This window comes from Urocampus carinirostris, chromosome 19 (assembly GCF_059441175.1).
Source record: "Urocampus carinirostris isolate Australia breed hairy pipefish chromosome 19, RoL_Ucar_1.0, whole genome shotgun sequence".
In the NCBI taxonomy this organism is placed as follows: domain Eukaryota; kingdom Metazoa; phylum Chordata; class Actinopteri; order Syngnathiformes; family Syngnathidae; genus Urocampus; species Urocampus carinirostris.
In genome coordinates this window covers 24,468,367-24,483,835 of record NC_142367.1, presented here as the reverse complement: position 1 = coordinate 24,483,835, position 15,469 = coordinate 24,468,367, and the positions used below count along the sequence as shown (strand labels likewise).

General features: G+C 41.7%; 1 protein-coding gene across 2 annotated transcripts in view; it reads left to right on the top strand.

Moving 5' to 3' along the window:
- Nucleotides 1-10,690, top strand: part of afap1l2 (actin filament associated protein 1 like 2) — a 53,543-nt gene extending 42,853 nt beyond the window's left edge. The window contains exons 6-20 of one of the 2 annotated variants that reach the window (XM_088324095.1): nucleotides 194-271; nucleotides 347-561; nucleotides 629-808; nucleotides 2,512-2,595; nucleotides 2,669-2,750; nucleotides 2,827-2,931; nucleotides 3,875-4,086; nucleotides 6,748-6,893; nucleotides 7,005-7,116; nucleotides 7,221-7,475; nucleotides 7,538-7,769; nucleotides 8,935-9,108; nucleotides 9,177-9,364; nucleotides 9,434-9,613; nucleotides 9,772-10,690. In XM_088324095.1, coding sequence (XP_088180221.1) covers nucleotides 194-271; nucleotides 347-561; nucleotides 629-808; nucleotides 2,512-2,595; nucleotides 2,669-2,750; nucleotides 2,827-2,931; nucleotides 3,875-4,086; nucleotides 6,748-6,893; nucleotides 7,005-7,116; nucleotides 7,221-7,475; nucleotides 7,538-7,769; nucleotides 8,935-9,108; nucleotides 9,177-9,364; nucleotides 9,434-9,613; nucleotides 9,772-9,798 — 2,270 coding nt within the window. In that variant the 3' untranslated portion in view covers nucleotides 9,799-10,690. The remainder of the gene's footprint in view (nucleotides 1-193; nucleotides 272-346; nucleotides 562-628; nucleotides 809-2,511; nucleotides 2,596-2,668; nucleotides 2,751-2,826; nucleotides 2,932-3,874; nucleotides 4,087-6,747; nucleotides 6,894-7,004; nucleotides 7,117-7,220; nucleotides 7,476-7,537; nucleotides 7,770-8,934; nucleotides 9,109-9,176; nucleotides 9,365-9,433; nucleotides 9,614-9,771) is intronic. The other variant, XM_088324096.1, reaches the window with a different exon arrangement.
- The last annotated feature ends 4,779 nt before the right edge of the window (nucleotides 10,691-15,469 follow it).

Here is a 15,469-nt window from a genome sequence, read left to right as displayed (position 1 = left end):
ATTATGTCACAGAAGGTTACCCTAGGAGTCACAAGTCTTTATCTCAAACAGGGTCCATATTAGCAGTCAGAATTTGGCAGGTAAAATGCTTTCATGGTTCCCGACCCCTGTTCTAGCCAATGCATGTCCAATTCCCAGCGTACCTTTAACTATCACCATTTCTTTCCTTCTGCCGCCTGTGGCCCTTGCGCAGACCTGCATAGCCTCCTCTTGAGGCCTTGGCTGCGCGTGGCAAGCTCTGACAGTCTTGTCTATGCCGTTATCAGCCGCGGTAGCTACTTCTCAGTCTTTCCGACGTCCCGTTCGCATCACCGCGCGCCCATTCGGAGTATCTCTTACTCGCCAGATGACGGCGAAGCGGTGAGCAGCTCCTACGAATCCTACGACGAAGAGGAAGCGGTGACCAGAGGAAAGTCGCTGTCGGCGCAGCACCAGTGGCCGTCGGCGGAGGCGTCCATCGAGCTGATGAAAGACGCTCGCATTTGTGCCTTCCTGTGGAGGAAGAAGTGGTTAGGGCAGTGGGCCAAGCAACTATGTGTCATCAAAGATCACCACCTACAAGTAAAAAAGGACCTCTGAGGAAAATGTGATGGAAAATACCCGTTGATGCCGTTTTTGCCGCTTTTAGTGCTACAAAAGCTCCAAGGAGCAGACGCCCCTGCTGGAGGTGAGCCTGCTAGGCTGCAGCGTGACTTACAAGGAGAAGCAGATGAAGAGGAAGGAACACAAGTTGAAGATTGTCCCGGTGGGTGGCGAGGCCATTGTGCTGGGGCTGCAAAGCAAAGAGCAGACGGAACAGTGGCTCAAGGTAATGAACCGGAACCCCTGAAACAAAGTTCAAAGCTAGGTGAAATACCAAGAATACTGGATTTTAGGTCCAAAAAATCTCAAATCACTTCAATCTCTAACGACAGGGATCGTACACCTTTTCATGGGCAAATTCAAGCATAATTTTCTAGTAGCACTAAAAATTCCGGAGGTATTCGTGTATTTTGCAGAGGCAGTTATTGTAAGAGACCAGAAACAGAGACAGGACCCACTTGCGTTCGTTTTACTCAGCTTTATTTAGGAGGAAAAGGCTTGCACCCACGATCCGGTGATCGTCGGGTAGCAGATCGCTCGGGGGGCGAGCAGAAGTGTAATAGGGTTCAGAAAAGAGGTCGACGCCGGGAATCAAACAAGAAACTGGACAGGATAGAGTCAGGGTCGGAAAGGGCTTGCCTAGCTTGGGGCTGAGGTTTGCAGACGGACTGACAATGGGTGATAGGATGACAGGGGTTTAAAAAGAGATAAACAGCCAATCAGCGTCCGAGGCAATTGGCGCCAAAGGAGCCGACTCAGTAATCATGACATTTATATATTTAATCTTAATTTAATTAAATAAAAAATGTGATGCCGTCTTGAGACGTTTTGCGATTAAGGACTATACAAATGGACATGACTTTTGCAGAGCCACATATATATCTTCAATTTACATATTACATTAACTAAAATGATTTGCATGGCCCATAATTGATTCGTAATCCTTGCACTAATACACATTTCTTAGTGTCCTTTTTAGGTGTAGCATGTACCTGTCCTCTTGTGCGCGACCCATAGGGGGCGATGACGCTCCATGGGACAAAGCCGTAAAAACTGATGCCAGCTGCCGTTATTCACAAGGGACTTATAAATCCAATGGCAAAGTGAACCCAACAGAGAGCAGTGTCTGACATTTGAAAGCAGACTCGAGAAACATGGCAACAATTTCAAGCATTTAAAAGCACTTCACCCAAAATTCATGAATTGAATTCTGGTACCTGTACAAACCCTTTAATGTGCTCCCTGTGTTTAAATGTGTAAATATCAGTATCATTGAGAAATTACTATTATTCACTGGGGTGAAGTGGAACAGTATGTGTGTAATATTTCGTGCTGCCTAGTGGTTAAAATTGTTTTTGTTAATTAAAACGATGGTTATTTTTGCGCCAAATGCACAATTGCACAAACCCTTACGATACCAAACTGTATGTAACATCCTACATGCCGACATTTATTGTGTAAATATTGTGTAAATTATAACTATAACCTTATCCTCCTTGTTTTATAACATTATCTTCTCTGTTCCTTTATCTTCTTGGCCTTTTTACCTCACTGTGAAACTGGAGTGTCATGCCCAATTTCGTTGTCACAATATGTCTACCCATTTTGTAACAAAGGCAATAAAGGTATATTCTATTCTATTCTAAAAAATACAACATTGATTTGAATACTAGGCAAAAATACATGAACAATCATAGCAATGTTATTTTTTACAAAAAATAATAGGTACAAAAATGGTGGAATCCACACTCACGTCTGTGCCTTGCTTGTCTGGCATCCTGCCACCACTGCGGCCTTTGGCACTGGCACCAGGCAACACAGTGCCATCTAGTGGTCAACTGTCACACAATGGGGTTTTAAACAAGTGCACAAGATTTATCATGACTTCAAGATGTGAACGTATTGCATCCAATACTTTCTGCCCATTAGGTCATCCAGGAGATCAGTCCCAGGCCCAGTGAAAACGGCGACGCGTACCCTTCCTCTGACTCCCCCAGGCTCATTTGCACCAAGGTCCGGATAAAATCCTCATTTGGCAGATTTACTCCACACCGACGCAACCGTAACTCGTGGTTATATTTGACAGGGTGATGTCGGCGAACGAAACTCGGCGGCCTCGGAAAGCGGCAGCAGCACAGACAGTCACGCTGAGACTCCCGAGAAAGATGGTGACCGAGTTTTCCGCACTCGAATGTAGACGGAATCACGTGCTCCTGCTTAGCATTCCGCCGACTTCTGTTTCAGTGAAGAAAAAATACAGTGCGAGTTTGAAGTTCAGTAACTTAATGAACATTGGAAAGAAAAAGGTGTCGTCGCTGGACTGCGCGGAGAAATGTGTCGAAACTTCAGGTGAGTTTTGAAGACGTGCAAATCGAGATTAGGGATGTGTTTTTTTCATGATTACTGATGCGACTCGGTTGTGCCCACTCATTTGGCGCCAACCACCGCGGGTTCTGATTGGCTCCCTGTCACTATTCGAATCCAGTCTTGTCAATCCCCTGCTGTCAGTTCGTCTGCGAACCTCTGTGTATACAAGGCTAGCCTTTTTCAACCCTGACTCCCACCTGTCCGGTTTGTCTGCGGCTACAACCTGTTTTGATCCCAACCACGTCTGCTCTCTCGTTCCAGCTTACAACCCATTTTTGATCCCAAGACTCTTATAAGGGTTATACAAATAAACACGACTTGACTTGACTCTGCCATCACGGCTATTAAGCTGTTTTTCCGTCCCTGACACCGCCATCGCCCGCTGCGGAAGATCCAGTTCCGTATTCGGATTAGAATCCGATTGCGAGAGTGACTTGCTTCCCGCGTCTAGCAACACCGGATCGCAGGCGCTGCCCTTCCTCTCTCCATCTCAATAAACTTGTGAGAAACGTTACGATTGGGTCCCGTTTCCGTTCTGGTCCTGACATTTATATTTTTCAGGAAGACTTTGTGTTTTCCGTTCTCTAACATTTGTATCAGGTACCCTTGAGTAAAAACACATGGAGTAAAAGCCATCTTTTTAGTATATTATATTATCAGTGTACTAGATTCTCGTTATGTTTTGCAATTTTGGTCAGCAATGTTTTTCGATTGCACAAATGCGTGAAACCTCGAAACACACTCGAAGGAATACCGTATGCATTTCCAATTTTATGCACCAGTATTTACCGGGATATAAGCCTCACCGGGTTATAGGGCGCACTTTCAAATTTCTGGCCAAATTGGGGTATTTAGATATGCCTTATAGTTTGAAAAATACAGTTAATATAAAAAAAAAGTTCATTTGAAAGTACTCATTTTTCAGGCTACCTCAACGTGTTGGTGAACAGCCAGTGGCGAACGTGCTGGTGCCTGGTCAAAAATGGGCAGTTGTGGTTCTACCAGGAGAAGAACAAGAGCAAAGTGAGCCAACCTGCAGTGAAGCTGGAAGGTTGTCAGGTTTTAGCAGACCCCTGCCCGGAACATCTCTACTCCTTTCGGATCGACATGAGCGGCACGCAGCTGGTGACCCTGGAGGTATATAGCGCCTGAAAACCACTTCATAATAGAATAACTTTCTTGTAAAAAAGGTACGTAGACAACCTCGTTGCTTTTAAAGTAACTCAGTAATACTGTGGTACCGAGTTTTACCATCGACCCATCTTACTCTCGTTTTGGTATCCGAAGTTAGCGTTCGACCAAAATCTTCCTCGTTATACGATAAGTCTTTCAGTATCACAAGCAGGGTTGGATAGGGTTACTTTAACTGGATTACTTTCAATTACTTTTGGATTACTCCAATACCAAATATGATAATAAAAGACAAAATAAACTAAATATGAATAAAATGATGACTCACAACACGTGGTAAGCTTTCTCTCCTGTCTTTGATCTCCGGCAAAACTAACATAAAATGCGACAGAAACAAAATGAAAATAAATCAAAACAGCTTGCCAACATCATTTTTTGCCGTTCCATGTATTCCGTTACTCCCCAAGCCTGCACAAAATGGAGTCATTTTATTCATATTTAGTTTCTTTTGTCTTTTATTAGCATATTTGGTATTGGAGTAATCCAAAAGTCATTGAAAGTAATCCAGGTAAAGTAACCCTACCCAACCCTGATCACAAGTCAATGACGTTTATCAACTAAGGTGAGACCCTAGCGACCCCCTCCTGCATTAAATTGCCAGAAGGTTTAGTCAATTTTCTCATCAGTTACAGCCACCAGCTCTGGTTCATTTCCACTGGTGCGTTGTTTATGTTTCCAGCCAGGGGTCCTGGGAAAAAGGAAAAAAGACAGGGGAGGGCTCTACTTACAATCGAAAAGATGCAAAATATTATCCCTAAAGTATCACCGTTTTCTCATAAGGATGGCGATAAATGAAGATATGGAAAAGCTTCTTATGATTTGATTTTAGATGTTCGATGTAAATGGTCTGCATTTGTATAGAGCTTTTCAAGTCAATGAAGATCTCCCAAAGTGCTTTACAATGTGCTTAACACTTACCCCTTCGCTCACACACCCGCTTATTAGGGGCATTAGGGATTCAGTGTCTTGCCCAAGGACGACATATAACACGGAGGTGCCGGGAATCAAACCTGCGACCTCTTGATTCCAGGACGAGGGCTTTACCTCCATTTTTAAAAACATTACAATATCTAGACAGGAGCAATCACTGCATCACTATTGTAAGAGTGTTATGCAATTAATATAATATTGTCCAGATAGCCCCCTGTTAGTGTGCAGGCTCCCGATGGCTTCCAGTTTTGTTTGGTCTAGGTTAGCCTCGTTAGCAGTCTGATTGCTCATTGCTTTTTCTCCCAGTGGCTTCGTGTTTGTTGCTGGTAGTTTGTCGTTGGCTCTCGGTTATCCTGGCTGCTTACTGCATGTTTTCCTTCAGCCAACCTACCCTTTTTCTGCTGATCGGTCCCAGTTAGCTATTTTTAGCAGCAGACTAGCCTGCAGGTATGTTATTTTTGCCAGTTCAACTCATTTTGGTTGCTCGCTAATTGTTCCACCATTGCTGCACCCAACTGCCACACAACGCCGATGCATTCTCCAGAAAAACTGCCAAAACTTGGGTGCACTTCACATGACGTCAGAGCTCAGGTGGTCAAAGACGAGATAGACAAAATGCATTATTTCAGAAAATAATTGGAATATACCAAGGAAATATATAAAGATATCGTGCAAACAACATGCGCTATTTTCTCACATGTTCTAAGTTTTAGAATTTGGGAATCCCTTTGATGGAGGTTTGGTTCATTTGATAACCGGGGAACGGATTAATCCCGTTTCAATTCATTTCAATGGGTATATCGTGTTTCGATATACAAAGGTTTCATCAAACAACATCACTGCTGGGACCAAATAAGTTCAGTAGTAGTGGTACTGCTGTAAATCCAAATTCTTCTGTTAGAATTACATACCTTTATAAAATCCTACTAGGCAAGAATTGCTCAGTCCATATTTTGACAACAAAGTGACGTATAACTGGGCCGCGTCGCAATGAGAACTGATACAAACTGACGTTGACCTATGACTTATATTTGACCCAGATGAGCACTCGCATCGAGTGAGATGTGGGTTTGACATGAAGGAATACGTCTGGGTTGAAAAAAAAAAGCATGTCAGCAGTTTAATAAGACACCCGGTGCAGAGTTAAATGAAGTAAACACTATCTTCACTGGAGCAAGGGTGGTCCATGTGTTGAAACAGGGTGGAGGGTGGGGATGTCCTGGGATTTGGTAATGGAAAAAGCCCTCCAGTTTCTCCCTGCTGCATATTTGAGTATCAACAACGGTATTTAATGTCTCATCTGTAGGCTTTCTCGCAAGACATGTTTCTCAAAGCATTCACCATAGATCCCAATGGACCATAAAGACAAGGAACAGTACTGCAGGGAAATGTATGGAAATTGTTCTGCAGTATGGTTTTGTGGACCACACCTAAAGATATATACTGGGGAACAAGATGTTTAAACCTGATGAATGAAAGCAGAAACTAGAACTAGTGTTTAGATCTTCTACATGGAAAAGATCTCTGGATGCAACGTAAAGGTTGGGTTAAAGGGATGTAATGCAGATGATCAAAAATAATACTTGTGATATTCCCAATTTAAAGTTGAACTACCAAACCTAGTGGAAACAAACAAGTTTTAACCAATACTGAACTGTGACGGTTGCCTGTTTTTAGGCCAAAACGTCCGCAGTCATGGGCCACTGGCTTGGCCTGTTGCTGTCCCAGACTGGAACCAAGACAGACCCAGAAGAGCTAACCTACGACTATGTCAATGCTGAAAGGATCACCAGCATTGTCAATGCAGCAAAAACGTCATACTAGTAAGGATAACTTGCTAAACAGATATAGATTTAATGTTTACTGTAAGTAGTGCATGGGATCAAGTCTCAAGATTAACTGTGCTGGGTTTAAATGTTTATTTATGGTTTTAGCTTGATGCAGAGACGCTACTCTGAGCCAAACAACTACATTGATGCCCTGCCCTCCAATCTACAGAACTCAGATGATCTCTATGACGATGTGGCGTCAATAGCTGATCCAGAGGTACAAATGGTCTTCCAAAAATGTTTGCTAAATAATGCACCACAGATTAAGGTTGAATACTCTACTTTCAGTTTGACTCTACTGCCTCCATCCTGTTTTTTCAGGACATTGATCCTGGTGTTTTTCCAAAGGGTGAAGAAAAGGACAGTGAAGAAAATGAAATGGTGTCTGAACAGGACCCAGAAGACCAAGTGGTTCAAGATCATGAACCTGAAAACAGAGTATACCTCGACCTGGTACCTGTGCGGTCCTTCTTGCATACAGTAGCCAGTGGTGGAAAAGAATATCCTGCGCAAGAAACACCCAGATCTACAGAACCTTTAGAAGAACAGAAGGACCGTTTGAGTCCAAAAAAAGAGGTAATCTGATATTGTTTTGTGTGTGTTACAAGTATGTGACGAAACCGTTGACCTGATTCCAGGTTAGTCCAAATAACCAGCCAATCGTCGATGCAGCATCAATAAACAACTCCAGTTGCAACAAAGCCAAGGAGGAAATCTCCACAACTCTTACACCTCAGACACTGCGGCAAAGCCAGGAGCCCCCCAAGAGGACTTTGAGCACCTCAGGAGTCCCTAAAGCTTTGCCTCTTCAAACAACCTTGGGGTTCCCTCAAGGTCCTCAACCACTTAGACCCAAGGCATTTACCACAGGTGAGTGCTCGCAAGAGGGAAGAGACACAACTTGCATTTAACACCAAGCAAGCTCTCCAACTCATGAAAAAAAACGTTCTTGGCTCCCTCATGTGGAGGCTTTTAAAACAGACGCCTCAATCAGTATTTAGAATTTAAGTACAGTGGTAGTTGTAGGTAGGAACGACTTTTAAATGTAAATGCGCCAATCCATTTCAATCATAAATCAGGACATGAAACAAATACAAGTTAAAATGAGATGACCGCACAATAAACATAAAATGAGAGGGACATAAAAAAATAATAAAAATGTTCATTTGCCTATTAACATTAACTTGGGACACAAAGAGCATGCCAGGATTCGCATATACGCACCATGGTGCCAGGTAGAAGTCTGGGAGCGGCGAATGGCAGCGCATACTGTACTGTATTTTTGACTTTGTATCCTGAAACGCCTCTGTGACTAGAGGCAATATATAGCTTTTGTGCTTCTTCGGTCATGAAGGATTTTATACATTTGACTATAAAAGATTTTATACGATTGAATACAAGTTACATTTATTGAGTGCAATGAAGATTTTCACCGAGTAGGCTATTGTTCAATGACAGGTCACGTCGTTCCAAATGCAGAGTATTTTGACCGGGGAATTTTGATAACAGGACTCTGACGGAGGACGGCAGGCGATGTTTTGAGAACAAGGCCCTGATGACGTAGAAATGCTCGGTGTTGTTTTGAGTTTTGCCAGACATCGAGGCGAGGTGGTGGAGCCCAAGTGGGTGCTTCCCTGGCATGCCCATGGGAGGAGCCGGCACACCAGCTTGCGGAAAAACGTGGGCCGGGAAGAAAAGCGGAGATAAAAAGAGAGGAGGCTTGACAGAGACTCGAGCGACACTAATTCGGCTATATTCGATGGAGTTCACTTAGTTAAATTGGTTAAGAAATTAAATTTGCCCCCTTGTGGAAATGCCGGTCTCTTGTCCATATTTTCCATCAAGACACAAGCGCGCATAAATTGTTGGGCGAATGTAGGTTCTGTTTGTTTAATGGAGTCAGATAACTAATTTGAAAAATTTGGTAAACGGTACATTTTAATATTTAATTCCTAACAGTCACAACATGGTTGATTTTGTTGTCATGCATACCTCGTGATCCTGGCTGAAATTCAGGTCCAATGTTCCCTTCCAGGCTGCCCTGGTGCAGTTGAGGGAAAGCTGGGCAAAAAACGCACGGAGGCAGACTTGTTGCGCTACATTGACGAGTGCGAGCGATTGGAAAGAGAACGCGAGGAGGTACGAAGCAACCTGGCCAGCCTGAAAAAGGAACGCAGGGAAGCCAAAGAGGAGCTCGGGAGCTGCCAAGGTAAATTGTCTTCGAGAGAAACAAAGCAAACGAATGGCATACCTGAAGGGGTCTACGATATTTATCAGATGCCAAGCAGCAATCTTCACTGGAAGCTCGGCTGAAGCAGATCGAGGAGGCCAGTCGGCGAGCCGAGCAGCGGCGCGTGGAGGTGGAGCTGCAGCTGATGGAAGTGAAAGAAAGCCTAAAGAAAGTGGAGGCCGGACCCTTCACGCTGGGGACCACACTGGATAGCAACCTCCATGATACAACCATGGTGAGGTGCAGCCGACAAGGAAGTCTTTCAAAACAATCACGTGAATTAATTTGTCGGGTTTACCCGTAGACGAAAACGGGGATCTCGCCTGCGTTGCAATGTCCGTCCTCGCCGTCTTTGTCTTCTTGCCAAGCGTCTAGCGATCCCGTCAGTGTAGAGGCAACAGCTCCAGTCAATTCGGCTTCTGCGCTTAAAAACAGACCTGCGTCCATCATGGCCACTAAAGGAAAAGTGCTGCAGAAAGCTAAAGTAAGGCGTACTGAAATACAGTAGGTAGGAGGTTAAAACAACATTGAAAAATACTCGAGATTCGACAAATATGTCATATCCGCGCAGCTCTAACAGTAGCATGCATCATTGACAAACTTGTGCTATTGTGTTCTAAAACTATTTTTTGGACGTTACAGGAGTGGGAAAGGAAGTCTACCACCTAGAGGCAGTCCAACGTGCTTCGAGTTGACCTGTTTGTTGCCATTTCTTTAACTGTACCCACCAAGTGGTACAATCTGAGTTTAAAAAGGTCCAGTTTCATACCCAAACTAACTTTTTATTCTAAATGTTAGAACAGAGCACAGAGGGATGCTAGTTAAAAAGGTGCTTACTACCTATCACTTCTCATGACACCTTTTGAATCTTTCATTTAAAGGGGAATGACAAAACAGGAGCCAGGGTTCAATTCCCTCTACCGCAGCCTCGACGTGCGGAGTTTGCCTGCACGGGTCTCTTCCGGACACTCCGTTTTTCTTCCACATTCCCAAAACGTGCATGGCAGGTTGATAGGCTAGTCCAAATTGTCCCTAGGTGTGGAATGAGTGAGTTGTCAGTACCTGTGTGCCCTGTAACTGCCTGGGAACCAGTTCAGGTTGCCCCCTGCCTACTGCCCGAAGATGGCCGGGTTGGGCTCCGGCACCCCTGAGACCCTACTGAGGAAAAGCGGCACAGAACATGGATGGATGAGGAGAACAGCACTGCTTGTTGGAAACGAGGCCTTTTTGTTTGGAACAAGATAATTTAACTCATTCACTGCCTGACAACATAAATAATAGGGCTGGAGACGTCTATGCCCATTGATGGAGCAGAGTACGATTTATGAGGGATTTTGTTGATAGAATTCCGGCCAGTCAAGTCACTGCCTTTGAAAACTGAAAATTGTATTAAGTTTAAAATCACGTCTTTAATTGGCTACAATTCATCCTGAAGATTGTAGCTTGGTTCAACTTTTATGCTGGTAGCCATGATGTAAATATGCATACCTTTTATTATTTTGAGGTCTGTACTGGTAGGTAAAACGCACTTTTTATTCAAATAAATACGTACTGGCTACAACTCTGGCTGAGTCATTATTTGGTTAAAGAGACAAACATTTCTACATGTATTGAGTTCAGCATTCCTCAAACAAAATAAAGCAGATCATTTACTGAAGATATAAATAAAAACAGCCTGCAAACTCCAGATATAGGTCACTTTACTAGCAAATATCTTTGTAAACAATTATAAAATTTACAAAAAAAATGATACATACTCAGATCAGGCACCTCATTAAAACTTCAAAACATGAGGATTTAGACACATAAAATATATTCATGCGCTTGGTTGTAGGCTTATTATTGCATTGAAGTGTTCCATGTATATTGTTTTTATGATTTGTTTTACTACATTTTGAAATAAATACTCTATGAATACTGTAGCAATGACATGGACACACTTCAACATGGATATGAAATTGTAATACAAGTTGTGGAGTGAGCTCTCAATCCAAATGAATCGTCTCCAATTTGAATCAAGAGTTGATGTAAAACGATTGAATCTCCATCAGAAGTAAATGAGTGCAAGAGTGAGTGTGTGTGAGTACATCAGATGAGGTTTCTCCCGGGGGGCAGTATGTAGTGCTGATGGAACTGCTTCTGGCTTTTGTTTTGCCTTTTATTCTTCCTCAGATTCAAAGCTGAGCGGAGATCTCCTCTTGGTGAAAATTGGTTGATTTTTGCCACCAGATAAACAATTTAAGAGAAAATATTACAAAAGTAATGTTTTTAAAGATCAAAAATACCCATCCAATCAGTTACTTGCTTGTTGTCATGAGAAAATGTGTTCACGAAAAATTGAAATACAAGCAGGTATAAAAGTATCGGGTCCACTTACGTCTTTCACAGTGAGGTCCTTCAAAACCTAGACACAGACAGCTAAAACTTGATCCCGGAAGAATGCATATGCCATTGTTCATACAGGGGTTTGGCTTGCAGAGGTCTGCTGCTTTTTCACCTCTGTTAGAAAAAAACAACTAATCCGGGGTAACTTCTTAAGTCTCCTAAAAAAGCTAATACACCCAGGTAATGTTATCTGTGGATTTCAAGTACTTTTTACAAATTAGTGTGAAAGAAATATAGAAATTCCTACATTAAGAATACTTCCCATTAAAATCAGGGTTTGTTCACCCTTTCAATGGCCAAATTCAACCATTTTCAAAGCCAGTTTCAAAATGTATCCGGTACCGTTAAGAGCCATGGGTGTTTTTTTTTCATAAGTACATCTGGATTGGAGACGAAATGTTGACCCTCAGCTCAATTTCATTCAAAATATCAAAAGTATCATTAAAATTGAGTTTTATCATCAACCCATTTCTCTCAGGCAAACAGAGATACTCATGCTTTGATATTCTCTAGTTTAAATGATTGTAATGCCCTGGTCTCCCCCAAAAATATTGCAGGCTTATAGCGACAATAAAATTTAGCAACACGTGTGCCTACGGGGGGATCACATCAGTTTTGAAATTGCTGAATTGGCTCGCCGTGCGTTTCGAGATTGATTTTAGATAGATAGATGTCTAGATAAATAGATACTTTATTCCGCAGGTAAATTCACATAAGTTGCTTTGACTAGTTTTTAAATGTCTTAATGGTCTCGGGCCACCCTACAGCCGAAAACGAACATCCAACAGCATTTTGAGTGGCAAGTTATTGCCTTAAATGTGCTTTACAAATACATTTGATTTGAAAATTTACTATTTTAATGCATTAAAGCCACGAGTGCAACACCTTGTTTCTACCACGAACTGCAGGAGCCCTGCAGCGGTAAGAACTTTAAGGCTGGTAAGAACAAAATGTCATTAGAATGTTTTCCGTTTCTTAACTAAAAAGATACCTCGGAATACACATAGGAGTGCATCATATGTCTTCTAACATTTCTAGAATACTTTGAGCGCAGGTTTGCACAAGTTATCAAAAAAAAAACCACACACATCACATAGCTGAAAGTAAAAACGTTTCCTTCTCGTTTGGAGTGTTTTGTGACATTTTTACAAAAGAACTCTGCTTGCAATCCGTTTTGAAACTATTATTTACATCAGAAATGTCGATCAAAATAAGCCTGGACGATCTAAAAGCCGCCGGGGGTAATATCTGACCACTAGATGACACTGTTGCCTCATAAGGACGAAAACCTGTGCCACGGTAAGACATCAAATACAAATTTCTTGACCTCGACTTGTCTGGTATTAAAATAAATGTATACATTTTTTTACCAAATGTAATTTTTTGTAGCACTAGGAGTTGCTAAACATTACACTTTCTGGGAGAGACAGATTTTAATTGGTAAATTTGTTATGGGACACATGCTGTGGCATTGTTATTTCCAAGATTTTATCAAATCATCAAACGTCACAGTGGAAAAAGAATGTGCTGTAGTATGAACTATCGTCTAGAGGGCGGGAGTGGTGGTTTTGTTGATTTTTGTTATCATATATATGGTGTGGCTCTAAAGAAAATTAAAATATTTTTGCTTTCGTGGCTCTGTGAGTCACAAAAGGTTCCTGACCTCAGGTCTTGGTCAAGTCAAAATAGCATTCAACATCAGGGATCCATTTGAAAAAGATGCACTTTTTAGTCATAGTTATGCCAAATCTAATAGGCCCGTAAACAAAGCTTTACACGAATGGATTCAAAAACGTACTGTTTTATTCAATAAACTTTTTTGGAATTATAGTATGCAATGATTAAGCCCGTTGTCACTTTTCCTAAAAATAAGAACGAACCGATGACTACAAATCTCTTCACATTAGTAACTTCGAACACAAGCTATAGGTGGCAGCAAAGCACGGTTGACAAATGCCAAACAGTACATTATTGAAATTTTCCGGGCTTGACGTCATTGCAAACAGTAGCGTATCTTTTGTTTTTTTCGGTTTTATCGCAGGTAGTTTTTTTTTTTCAATTTAATAAAATATTTTACACTATTTTTTTATACATTTACACTAGCCAAAGCTTGAAGTTCCTCCAATCTTCAGGATGAATTCAACTTTTAAAAAAATGAAGACTGACATTTAAACCAGGAGACACACCTCGGATAACGCAGGCCGACAGCAAACAAGATGACGCCTTCTTTTTTGAGCTGCGCTGCCACCTGTACGGCACCATCCTGTGACATGCCATCCGACAAGAGGATGACAATGCTGGAGACGGTAGAGGAGTTGCGCCCACCAGGGAAACCTTTCCAGAGGACGTACTTTAGAGCCAGGCCTGTTAGTGTGCTTCCACCTCTGTAGGCCGGAATACAAACATTAAATGAGAACAGAAAATGAATTTGCTATGATTGAACGCTAAAGTTGAGACAAAAAGTCTGCTTTTTTGCTCGAATTCTGCAAAAAACACACCTGTAGTAAATCTTCAGGTGTATCTTGAGCTCTTGTTTTGAGGTATAAAGATCCAGAGGGATCTCCAGCCAAGGAATGGTACTAAACTGGATAAATCCAACACGTACCTAAGAGGGTAACGATATTCCCGCATTATTGGTTTCCAGTGTGAGATGGTGAATGACTGAAGAGAAGAGGGGTCGAACCTTCTCTGGTCCAATGTCGAGGCCTTGACAGTTTTATTGCAAAATGCTTGGGCCGCTCAAAGCTGCTCTTTCCTACACTGTATGAACCGTCCAAGAAGAAGATGTCCATGAATGCAGATCACGGCATCACTTCCATTGGAAAGATACAATACAGTTACACACAGTGCAAATGACAGATCAGTGGAGAAGTAATACAGAAAAGAAACATTGGCCCCAAACTAATCCTGACAAAGTGTGCTACGCTCTAGTAACTGATTTGAGTCTAGTTGCTGAGTACAGATCAAACATGTTTCGATGATACCGCTTTTTAATGCAATTATTTGCATAGACCCACTCTCCCCAGCAGAATTGATCTTCAGGAGGTTCTCCGGGCTGGTTTGGATTTTCACCAACATGGCACCAGGCTGAACTGATGAGAAAACAAGTCAGATTTGGAAGTGAAATATTTTAGAAAGTTTAACACTGTGCATTTGATGTTCTCTTTTTAGAAAGATTTGCATCTTTACCAAGTGTCACAGTGTAGTTAACTAAAATCCTAAGTTTGGTGTGTAATAATGACAACAGAGGGTGCTTAAAAAGTCATTATTACTGCTCCGTGACTTACGCTTCATGCAAACACATCCAAAGAAAGTGGGGGGAAGCGTTAATGCATCTTGATGCATAAACTGGACAATAAATTTCTAACTATTTGTAATTTTCATAAATGGATTCATACTTTGAAAAAAAATACATTTATGGTTTTAACTACCACTCAAAAAAAAAAAAAGAACGCCCTAAGCCCACTCCTGGCATTGCTCAAGATATTCCAGACAGCATAATTAAAAGTAGCGCTTATCTAAAAGGGAGTGAAGCGGACTGAAACAGTTATAGGGAAAATTAAAAACTATCAACTGACTGACCTTGAAGCAGGAAGAACACAATTGTAAGAAAGCTGTGCCGAAGGTTAATGGTGAGCATGTTGGGACACCTTTGACAACAATACTTGGGTAACTGTTGACTTCAAAAACAGCTGAAGGGAAAAAAAAAATCACACCATTCTAAAAATGACAGGGCCACTGACGTATACTACACAGGATGTACAATTACATTTTATTCAATTATCACACTATGTGTAAAAAATAAGTACAAATTAAGTTGTTTTGTTTTTTTTAAAAAAAGCTTCTTCTGTTTAAAAATTATAGCATAAGTGATTGTTACTTACCTAAGGCTATCTCAAATTCTTCCTTCTCCAACCCCTTTGAGTCTTTTCCTGTTGGCTTCAAACACCACTTT